Source organism: Mytilus edulis, chromosome 6 (genome assembly GCF_963676685.1).
Source record: "Mytilus edulis chromosome 6, xbMytEdul2.2, whole genome shotgun sequence".
NCBI lineage: Eukaryota > Metazoa > Mollusca > Bivalvia > Mytilida > Mytilidae > Mytilus > Mytilus edulis.
The window spans coordinates 10,486,465-10,498,668 of record NC_092349.1 but is presented as its reverse complement, the minus strand read 5'-3'; the positions used below and the strand labels follow the sequence as shown (position 1 = coordinate 10,498,668).

The following is a 12,204-nucleotide window of genomic DNA, read 5'->3' as shown; positions in this document are numbered from 1 at the left end:
CTAAACTGTGTTTTAGTGGCACACAGAATATTCAAACAGAAATTTGATTAGCCAAGTTTCCAATTATTTGAATGAAATTAGCTGCAAATACATTTCTGTACATCTGTTGGTTTTTTAATTAATTCAGGGCCTTTAATAGCTGACTGTACAGTGTATGCTTTGATCATTGTTGAAGGCCTTATGGGTGACCTATAGCTGTTAATATCTGTGTCATTTGGTTTCTTGTAGAGAGTTGTCTCATTGGCAATCATTCTACCTCTTTTTTTATATTGGTATGCTATATTCATATTATACTAAAATTCTTGTATGAAGCTATAAGATGATTTTTAACAAATACCCATAAACTTTGCATAAAAGAACTGTTTTTTTCTCTTAAAGTGTAAGTAAGTTTTGATATTTAAAATGCATATACATTGATATACAGGGTTTGAACTGTAATTAGAAAAATATGTTGTAGGGCCTACAGTAAATCTTCATAGGCCACAAAACTATCCATTTAAAATTGGATATTATGATTCTCAATACAATTTTTGGGACACCTAAATGTAGGCTAAGTTTTCTTTTTGGGAATAGTTTGTAGAACTGAGGACATGGGAATCTTATTTTTTTTTTACTTTCTTAAAGTTTAAAACTTTGTAAGGGTTCCTTAGAACTCAGTGTCTCGCCTACTTTTTCTGTTAGTCGCATGCTCATCAAAAATGGGGAAAAAATATTTAAAATTTTCCTCTAAAAACTATCTTTTGATTGTAAGAAGCTTCTATCCAAGTTTGGTAAAAATGCAAGACAGTTTATGAATCTAATAAATGTTTTAAAAACTTGAACTGCAGACTGTGTTATGTTAACTGGAAGAAAAACTAAATACATTTTTAAGTAACATACAGAAAACAGGAAATATGTTTTTACAAAATTTACTTCTGGATACTTACTACCTTATGGTCATAATAAACTGTTATCACAGAGATATGTCTCACCTTTTTGTAATTTTGATTATGCAAATGTTGAAATCCAAATAGCAATACTCTAACATCTTACACAAGTTATGCAAGTATTCGAGGTCAATGAACCATGACTGAGTTATATGGCTAAACAATCTCCATGTAAATGAAATGTGCCAATGCTAATACAACTGCATACCGAATACCATTGACTTATTACAAGTCGTTCCCAAATCTATATACAAACATAAACTTGTATACTATGTAAAAGTTTCAAAGTCAATGAACCATGAAGAGGGGATGGGGTTATATAATCTCCATGGAAACAATACTTACAAATGCCAATAAATTTGCATACCAAATATCATTGACGTAACATAAGCAGTTCATCTTAAACTGATCTTATCACAAACTAATACATGTAAACTAAGATAAGTTTCAAAGTCATTAGACTGTGACTGAGGGGCAAGGCCAAATATTCTCCATGGAAATGAGATGTGCCAAAGCTTATACAACTGAATACCAATTAACATTGGCCTACCACTAATGGTTCCCCTCGACCTGACCTAATCACAAACTAATACATGATAACTTATAAGGCGAGACAAAAAAGCTTCTGTCCAAGTTTGGTTAAAATAAAGGATAGTTTAAGAAAGTTATTGAAATTTAACTTTAACCACAGAGTGAATATTTGTAAATGCCACTGCCTCTGCCTCCTCCGCCAGAATGTAGGATCACTATGTCTCGCTTTTATGACAAAAGTTGCGAGCTCAACAATAAATGATCTTTTTGATACGGTTTGTTTTTATTTTGTAGTGTTGTGTCACATGTTATGAAAATTAGTGTAAAGACAATAAAGATTTAAATTAAAATACTGTAAACCAAATTATTTTTCGCAAACAATTTATTTTCACAACTTTCGCATGTAGAAAAATAAGGCAAATATAAGATGTCGTGAATGTGTAAAGCTTGGATTAAAATACATGAAGTCAATTATTAAATTGCGAAATAAAATTGGTACGAAGTGGACAAGAAAAGAATAAATGTGAAATAAAGTATACGTAAAATAAATTTGTTTACAGTACTTATCTATAAAGACATATAAATTTTCCAAATTTGAGCAACTTAAATTTCTAAATTGATACAATGCATTTATATATTTCAAGGAAGGACAAATGAAAATTTAAAAATTGACATAAACAATGTTTGACAAGCTTTGTATATGTAGTTTATCTGTTTGTATTATAGTAATTAGAAGATATTTGCATAAGACATCTTACAAGTGGGTCTCCTCGGGGGTCCAAGCATGATGCATGATTGGCCAGTTTTTTAAGCGTGACACATGAAAGTCAAATAATTAAGTGTGAAAATGGGAAACTAAGTCCGGCAGGACAAAGGAAATTACTTGCGCTATTATGGCAACGAGAAGCGGGAAACAGGAATTCTCACTAAACAAAGTTGGATCCGCGAACAGACCCCCTCACAATATCATTTTCCGTATCATTTCCATCTCCAGAGAGCACAAGTCTTGCATAAACATTCAAATGGCCCTGATTATCAAACAGCTTTATTGCCAACCCAAAAGAGTGTCATCTCTATCTGGTAAAGGTATTTAAACTTTTGTAAGTTCACCTGTCCTATTTTTAAAAATAAATACAATAGCTATTGTTCTTTGTGTAGTTTTTTTTAACTGATAGGAAATATATTAACATTGAATAAATACAATATCAAATGCAGTTAATGAGTATAAAACATGTATTTTTGTCTATATATATAAGATATTTTTTTTACTCAGTTAATTTAATCAATGAGTAATAGATTTCTCTTAGACGAAATTTTAAAGGTCTCAGTGAAAAAAACTACACAGAGAACAGTAGCTATTGTATTTATTCAATAGGACAGGTGATTTTTAAAAAGTTTAAATACCTTTACCAGATAGAGATAACACTGTCAAAAACTTTCATTGGGTTTGCAATAAAATATTGCTGATTTATTTAAAACTGTCGAGAACTGCAGGTGTGAATAAATATAAAATCTTAATGGAATGGACATCAGCATTTACATATTTTGTAAGTAAATATATAGAACCACAATTACAAGACAGATTTATGATATTTAATGTAGTTACATATCGATAGTCAGAACAAGTATTTGGAGTAGAGTAATCTTGATATTATATTTTCAAATTTCAATTTTTGCCAATTCTGTAATTTTACCAATATTAAACACAATTGGCATGTTACTGAAAACTAGAGTTACTTCCCCTGAAAAATCATCTCTGTTTCTTTATCTGCACATATACTTCCTATATACCCTTCCAAGGAACAGTGTTTTATACTGCTCATCTTAAAACTTATCATTAAAAATACTGAAATTTTACCAATAACACAATATATTAATGAAAAAAAGCTAGAGTTACTTCCCCTGAAATATCATCTCCATGTATTTTCTATATCTGCACATACACTCCCTTTATACCCCTTCAAGGAACAGTGTATTATACTACCCATCTCAAAACTAATCATTCAAAGTATTATCATTTTCCCAATAAAATCATTTAACTAAAAATTATGAAAAGTATATACCAAATATAACCATACAAGTCATATCTAAGATAAAATCATGCATATAAATACTGCTGAACAACAACAACAAAATACTCAGATCATTCTGCTGGTGGTTTGAGAACAATAGAAATCCAAACACCACCTGCAGGATTTAACCACCAGCAGGAGAAATCTGTGTGTTTTGTTATAATAGATCTGTTTCAAATTTTTGTAATTGTTAAAAGAAATAAACCACAAAAACAAATACAAATAACTAGAAAAGACCTGGAAAAGTGTTTGAGATTTCCTCATTTATTATAATAAGCAAAACACTTAGTTATAAAAGACAGTATTGGTAGCTATCAAAGGTACTCGGCTTATAATTTATTAAGCCAGATGCGCGTTTCTTCTACATAAGACTCATCAGTGACGCTCAGATCAAAATAATTAGGAAGCTAAACAAGCACAAAGTTGAAGAGCATTGAGTACACAAAATTCCAAAAAGTTGTGCCAAATATGGCTAAGGAGATATATGCCTAGAATAAGAAAATTATTAAGAATTACTTGTCAAATGATACATCAAAATGCTTAGCGAAGTTCTCATTAATAACATTTTATTCCATCACAATTTTGTTGAGAACAGTATAAGCATGACCATCAGCACATCATGCCTATAGCTTGCCTGATGAGATTTAGAATCAACCTTTTTGAATGTTCTTACTTAGTATGCTTTGAAGTGATGCTGGATTTTCTCGCTGTATTGAAGACCCATTGGTGGACTTCTGCTTTTTTTGGCTCTTTGGTCGGATTGTTGTCTCTTTGACACATTCCCCATTTCCGTTCTCAATTTTATTTGAAGTATTTACTCTTTATCATAAAATAGATTTAATAAAATGATGATTTAGTGATATGCCTCCTTTCTGGTATGAGGTTTTGATAGCATAGTTGATTCTTAAAAGAAAATGCCATTACTAAGCATGAAAACTAAGCAAAATTTTTAGTCAAACATCAGGGACCCCCCTGTCAAGCCCCTTCAATTTTTTTACAAAAAGCCCTTATCCAACACATTTTTTGGAGGCTTACCTTAAAAGGAGTACCAGGTGTACCCCCATTGGTTAATCTACTATCATTTGAAAAACTATCAGAGAGACTCTTAGTTGAGTCCATTTTTTCTGGTGTCTTCTGCAACTGTTGTTGTATCTTCTGCTGCTGGTGCAATTTCAACATGGCTGCCGATTCAATAATTTGGTTTGCTGGATTGGAAGCTTTATTCATTGGAAGACATTTTCCATAAATTTTTTCAAGAAACATTTGCTAAAAAGAAATATAACACAATCAAATCTTTAAAGTATACATTAAAAAATATAGCAAGCTATTAAAAAATTAGGTTGAAAATTTAAATGAATACAAATCTTATTTGCTAAGACTAATGAATTCCAAATCATTTTATACTATCATTTATATGGCCTTCTTTCTGTAATGATAAGAGATATAAATGATTATTTGTTTTTAGCTTGTGGTGAGTAGTTTTTCTCACTGACAATTATCACACCATCTTATCTATAATAGTACATTGAAGCAATTTAAACCCGCTGCATTTTTTTGCACCTGTCCTAAGTCAGGAACCTGATGTTCAGGAGTTGTCGTTTGTTGATGTGATGCATGAGTGTTTCTTGTTTTCTTTTTTTTAATAAAGATTAGACCGTTGGTTTTCCTGTTTGAATGGTTTTACACTAGTCATTTTGGGGCCCTTTGTAGCTTGCTGTTTGGTGTGAGTCAAGACTTCATATTGAAGGCTGTACTTTGACCTTTTATGGTCTACCTTAACAAATTATGACTTTGATGGGAGAGTTGTCTCATTGGTACTCATATCACATCATCTTTTATCCATGTTAAAAATGCCTTTGATCAAATCCCTCGACTTACCACATCATTTTTAGTAAGAGGTGTTCCTATTTCTGCCAGAGTAAAATCTATAAAAGCTACAGTGCCGTCATGGGAACAAGCCATTAACTCCATGCCATTTTTACTCCTTATAACAAAAAATAAACATTATAATTCATCTTCAGGCAATCTTTAGTTTTTAACATTTATTATTGACCTGTGTTTGTTTTATTTGAATCATTTTCTGCTTCTTGTGTAATTCTACTTAATTTTTCAAATAGAAGAAGAATGTGTACATGGGACAAAGATGCCCAACCTTTGTAAACATAGAGTAAATTCAGCAATTTCACCATTCATAAAGGGACATAACTCAAGATCCCTGAAAGTGACACCACTCAACATTCAATCTTGATCTGTGTTAGGTAGTGATAAGCATTATGTGTGAGTATTGATTATAACATTTACTTGAGTTAAAAGTTTTCTCTGTTTCTTGCTGTCAATATAATGGAATTTGAAGCAACTGTCATTAAAGTGAGATGTTTAGCTAGCTATAAAATCAGGTTTAATTCACCACTTTCTACATAAGAAAATGTATGTACTGATTAAGGAATATGAAAGTTGTTATACATTCGATTGATGTGTTTGAGCTTCTGATTTTGACATTTGGAAAGGGTCTTTCTGTTTTTAGTTTTCTTCTGTTTTTTGTTTTGTTTTTGTTTTTTGTTTTTTTTGCTTTTTAGAATGTAAATACAGCAAATTCTGAATGTCTTTAAATTTATAAAGGGACATAACTCAACAATACTACAAAATTTAATCGAGAACTGTGTTCCAGGGTAATTAGCTTTGTGTATATTATTAAACATTTGGTTGAGGGGCAAAGTAAAGTAAGAGTGCATGAACCACAAATTCAGTATTTTTTACAATTTGTAAAGGGAAATTTCTAAAGAACAGTGAAAACGACGGCACATAAATGAACAATATCTGTGTTTAATGGTAATAAGCAGTGAGGTTAGGTTTAATAAAGTTTGCCTATACAGCTCATTAAAGTTAAAGAAGGTAACCAATTTTGGGACTGTACTTCCATAATCTATTCTTATTTACTTTTGTTGACACAACTTGAAGATTATTTTCTATCACAGTTTTTGTAAATGAATTTCATTTTTAATATAACTGATACAAATAAAGTGGAAATTAAAAAAAAAATGTTTTTAAAATTAAGGCCAAATAAAAAAGAATGTGTGGTTCCAGTTACAGCTGAAAATAAATTAGGGTAGGTAGGTAGGGATATTTTTTATTTTATGTTTTTTTTTTACATTGAGTCTATGGGAGCAACATTCTGACTTTAACAGTGCTTAATGAAAAATGACAATAAAATCTTTAGGGTAGGCTATTTTTAAGCCGAAAAAGTAGGGACGGTAGGGTTACTGGGACCACACATATATTTTTATTTATTTACAACTTCTTATAAATGAATTTAATACAAACCAAGTTATGTCAAGAATAGCACTGTCAAACAGGTCTTTAGTCACCACCAACGGCCGCTTCAGAGCTGTCAGCTAAAAAAAAAATTGAAAAAAAATGATTTTATATAAAACTTGAATCAAGGACATCTAAAATGAAAATGAATCCAAAAGCAATGTAAACAAGAATGTGTCCATAGTACATGGATGTAACTGAAAATTAACAAAAGTGCACATGCTGAAATGTCTCACCTTCTTTACATTTCATTGATATAATGTTGATAGTCCTAAATTATATAAAGCTTTACTACAGCTATCACATTAACTTAACATGATCCAAGAAAATGAGGTCAAGGTCATATAAACCAAACAAGAAATACGTGTACACCTTACAATCATTCAAAACAATAAGTATAGTTGACCTATTGCTTTTAGTTTCTAAGAAACAGACTTAACCACGAAAACTAAATATTGACTAATGAACCATGAAATTTAGGTCAAGGTCAGATGAACCATGCCAGGCAGACATGTATAGCTTACAATTCTTCTATACAACAAATATAGTTAAACCTATTCCTGCTATTGCTTATAGTTTAAGAAAAACAGAACAAAACACAAAAACTTAACACTGAACCGTGAAAACGATGTCAATGTCAAATAAAACCTGCCAGACTGACATGCACATCATAAAATATTTTCAAACACCAAATATAGTTGACCTATTGCATATAGTGTTAGAAAAAAAAAGACCAAATCTCAAAAACTAACTATAACCACTGAACCATGAATATGAAGGTCAGATGACACCTGCCAGTTTTTTTTTGAAGTAGTCACTGAACCATGTAAATGAGGTCAAGAACCATGGACAAGTCACAGGCGGATACTTCGCAACATGAGGCACCTATATACAAAATATGAGGCATCCAGGTATTCCACCTTCTTAATCTAAAATATTAAGCTTTTAAAGAATTTAGCTAACGCTGTAGACGCCAGATCACTTTCCCCATGTCAAGCTTGTCTCAGGCTTGACAAAAATGAGGTCAAGGACAATGGGCCATGGGAACTTCATAAAATAAGGCATCTGCATACAAGGTATGAAGCACCCATATCTTCTACCTTGTGAAATAAGATTTATACAAATAATATGCGCTGTAATGAGATAATGATTATGGTCTCATATTGTGTAACTTTTGAGAGAACAACTAATTATTTCAAAGTTAGATATTTTATGCACATATGGAGCAATAACTACTAGTAAGAAATTTTTAGTTTTGTAGTTTCATAACTTTATTCTGAATATTAATTTGATAATTTATAATTAATGCAATTGTAACATGTCAAAAATTTCTTGAGTTATCCCTCTTTGTATAAAGTTCAGCATTTGAACTTTTGTAACATGTCAAATTTTACATTAGAAATTCTTGAGTTATCTCTCTTTGTAAAGAGATAAGCAAATGAGGTGGCAGGTACCAGTTTTGGTGTACCAGAACATGTGTCCCACGCAGAAATTTTGTTATAGTTAAGTATTGAGGTATATAATTGCATCATGTGGACTGAAAAAATAAATGAATGTAAATTCTAGGCTACTGTACTACACAAGTAAGTAGTTGCATACACAGGTTGGGGATTTCCTTCACATATAGGTCCAATCAGATGTCAAAATTGTGGTCTCCTCACTTGACGGCATCCAATCAAAGTGGGGAAAAAATTCAGCTTTATGTAAACAAAAATATCTTGAGATTTTGATGGTAAGGATAGGTTCGGACAAGGCTCTAATTCACTGAATATCCTTTCTCTCTTGAATTTTGGCTAAAATTCTTGTCGGCTTTTAGCAGGATTCTGCAGGTGAGGATTAGATTGGTATCAGATCATCACATTTTTTGCCTTATTTGCAATGCATTTATAAATTTTTAAATCTCCATGCTGGACAGACACCCAAATTTAAAGGTTTTCTATATATTTACATAAGCACGCACACATCTTAGTTCCTTGAAACCATACATTTTATTTGTATATAAGCTTGAATGAATTTTCAAGAAAATAAAATCATAAATCCATGAAATTCTAAAGATTTATTGTAAAATAACTGGTTTCTGCCACCTTAAGCCTAAACATGATTTTAATATATCACAAAATGTGCCTTTTTAAAAGTTCTACAGGTGTGTGGTATTATATTTCTTTTATTCTCAGTCAATGTATAGGTCTGTTTGCAAGCAAATAGTTTTTACATGGATTTTAAGAATTATCAAATATCAAGACAGATAACTCTGTATCACAATACAAACAATGACATTCAATTGATTAGTTTTAAAATGCTTATGTTCACCTAACAATGATTTTATATCATAAATTATATAGAAATAGCAATTACAAAGAGAGAAAAAAGTAAAATAAGCCTCAGCATAGTACAAGAAAAAGCTGATTATACTGTATATTACCTGTTATAATGATTTATTTCATATGATATGGACATTTTCTTATTTATTTACTTTTTAACTATGAATATATGAATTTTTCTTTTTTTATAGGTCTACTACATAGTTGATACTGTAGGACAGGCTACAGAAATAAGAAAACTGGTCTCTCTCATCAGCAATAGTGTGGCAATTCTAAAATTTCAACATGCGGCCTACACAGCTAGCTCATGGGGAGTAGAGATATGAGACTGATTGCGAATAAATGTACACTTAGTTTAGGGCATCATGGATCTACAAAGTGAAACATATGTACCAAAAATATTAGTTTATTCATAACTAAGCCTTTTTCAGCACTGCAGTCAACAGAACAATGATAGTGACAAGAATTGAGACTATTTAATACCTCAAACAATGGGAAAATACTTCTTGAGATCAGTTGTAAGTGGTTTTATATCATGCATGAAACAATAAACTTAAGTAGTTTTAAAAACTGTTGGATAATTCATACACTGTACCAGAAAACTCACACAATAAAATTTATTAAATATGAACACAATCATTTTTTTATATTTTTTTTGCATTTAAAGCAGTTTGACGGCAAAAGACGCAAATAATGCTTTAATAAATTTGGTCTTACAAAGCCTATTAAAATTTTCTTTTGTGCTGTAACCATATAAAATGCATGTATTTTTAATGGTAAATGACTATAGAACTCAATCAGACTAAAAAAATGGAAATATATTGTTTTCAATGAGTGGTTAAAGGTGGCAGGTACCAGTTTTGGTGTACCAGAACATGTGTCCCACGCAGAAATTTTGTTATAGTTAAGTATTGAGGTATATAATTGCATCATGTGGACTGAAAAAATAAATGAATGTAAATTCTAGGCTACTGTACTACACAAGTAAGTAGTTGCATACACAGGTTGGGGATTTCCTTCACATATAGGTCCAATCAGATGTCAAAATTGTGGTCTCCTCACTTGACGGCATCCAATCAAAGTGGGGAAAAAATTCAGCTTTATGTAAACAAAAATATCTTGAGATTTTGATGGTAAGGATAGGTTCGGACAAGGCTCTAATTCACTGAATATCCTTTCTCTCTTGAATTTTGGCTAAAATTCTTGTCGGCTTTTAGCAGGATTCTGCAGGTGAGGATTAGATTGGTATCAGATCATCACATTTTTTGCCTTATTTGCAATGCATTTATAAATTTTTAAATCTCCATGCTGGACAGACACCCAAATTTAAAGGTTTTCTATATATTTACATAAGCACGCACACATCTTAGTTCCTTGAAACCATACATTTTATTTGTATATAAGCTTGAATGAATTTTCAAGAAAATAAAATCATAAATCCATGAAATTCTAAAGATTTATTGTAAAATAACTGGTTTCTGCCACCTGAAGTAAAATTTGCAAATTAAATAAATTGGGAAAAAAAAGAGAAAAGATAATTTTTATATTAGCATTTATATATTTTATGAAATCATATTTATGATACAGTTTGATTATTTTGTCCAGGTATTATTTAAAGGTATTTCAGAATATTATTTACAGTATTTTCTAGTATTAAATTAGTGTACAGGTAAAAACTGTTCACTACATTGTATGTTTTTAATATTGATAAATAACTGATCAACAGGTGTAGTTGTGTCTCAGTTTTGTGAACAAGAATATTTGAAGATTAAAGGTTGGTATGTTTTGTAAATATTTATAATGATTTTGAATATGACTGTTTGATATAAAAGTTTTATAAAATACAAAAAAGAACAAAAATATGATATGTACATGTAAATAACATTCTATATTTTTATCTGAAGTTTTGCAAATGCAAATATGATTTTGAAATTTTGTTTAATCATTTGAATTTGAAATATAGATTTATTGAACTTTTTGATAGGCATTGTTGAGAAATATTTATACTATGAAAAATGCGTTTCACATTTTAAATATAAAAGGTTCTGATAAAATAAATATTGTTCACATGCAGGTAGATCTATGTGATTATCATACTAGAGGATGATATTATTGCAGTAAAATTGTCTGCCATTTCCTTATTTAAGGTATGTATATTGAATTGTTATTATGTGCCGTTGATTGATATTATGATTATGTTTTGTTAATTTTTGATATTTCGAATTGAAACAGTATTGATTAAAAACAAAGTTACTTCCCCTGTAAAACTATGCCCATGTTTTTCCTTTATATTCACAAATACTGTCTTCATACTACTTTAAGGAATAGTGTAAAACATATCTCTAATCAAAATCATAATTCAATTTATTTATCTTATACAATTAAACCATTCAACTTAAAATATTTGAAAAGCAAAATACAAGATTAAACCCCAAAATCTTAATATGGATAAAAATGTTAGATATTAATACAATTCAAATATTTTTATCAGTACAGTTCTCTCGTCTAGTGGTTTATGTAACTCAGCCAAGGACAGTCTCAAGCCTGTCTGAAAAATGAGGAGAGAGGGATTGGGTGGGGTGGTTCCATCATAAACCACTAGGGGGAAAAGCTGTGTTTTTGCCATAAATTAATCTATGGGAACAATTGTTTACTCTTTACAAACTCTTTCATAACTTATGTCAAAACTCTAGCTTTATTTTTCTTGCAGCAAATCAGGTCTGTTTTTAGGAGTGTGCTTGTGTTAGTTTGTTTGTCACTACCTTTGTTTGTCCATCCTTCTGTACAGCTTCAGCTTTGAAGGTTTTTGGTCAAGGTATTTTATGATGAACTTGGAAATCCAATCAACATAATATGATATGACCTTTCTTATTTTAATGCCAAATTAGGTCTGGACTTAGTTTTTTTCTGCAAATATTTCTGCAAATGTTATATAGGTGATGAACACCATCAAACAGGTTGGGAACAACCACCACAGGTGAAGTTTTTTCATTTTGGTTAGGTGTTGCTCAAAATTTTTCTTGCCTCTTCAAGCATAATTGA

The 12,204-nt window shown here is 30.7% G+C and overlaps 1 protein-coding gene and 1 long non-coding RNA gene across 2 annotated transcripts in view; one reads left to right on the top strand and one right to left on the bottom strand.

Annotated features, from left to right (window-relative positions):
- LOC139527085 (protein HIRA-like) overlaps window positions 1-12,204 on the bottom strand; it is a 54,713-nt gene that overhangs the window by 15,100 nt on the left and 27,409 nt on the right. The window contains exons 12-14 of the mRNA XM_071322354.1: window positions 6,851-6,921; window positions 5,408-5,513; window positions 4,565-4,795 (exon numbers count right to left, since the gene is read on the bottom strand). Coding sequence (XP_071178455.1) covers window positions 4,565-4,795; window positions 5,408-5,513; window positions 6,851-6,921 — 408 coding nt within the window. The remainder of the gene's footprint in view (window positions 1-4,564; window positions 4,796-5,407; window positions 5,514-6,850; window positions 6,922-12,204) is intronic.
- LOC139527084 (uncharacterized) lies at window positions 8,288-10,609 on the top strand. The gene is made up of 2 exons (XR_011665259.1): window positions 8,288-8,670; window positions 9,354-10,609. It is a non-coding gene; the product is annotated as an uncharacterized lncRNA (long non-coding RNA).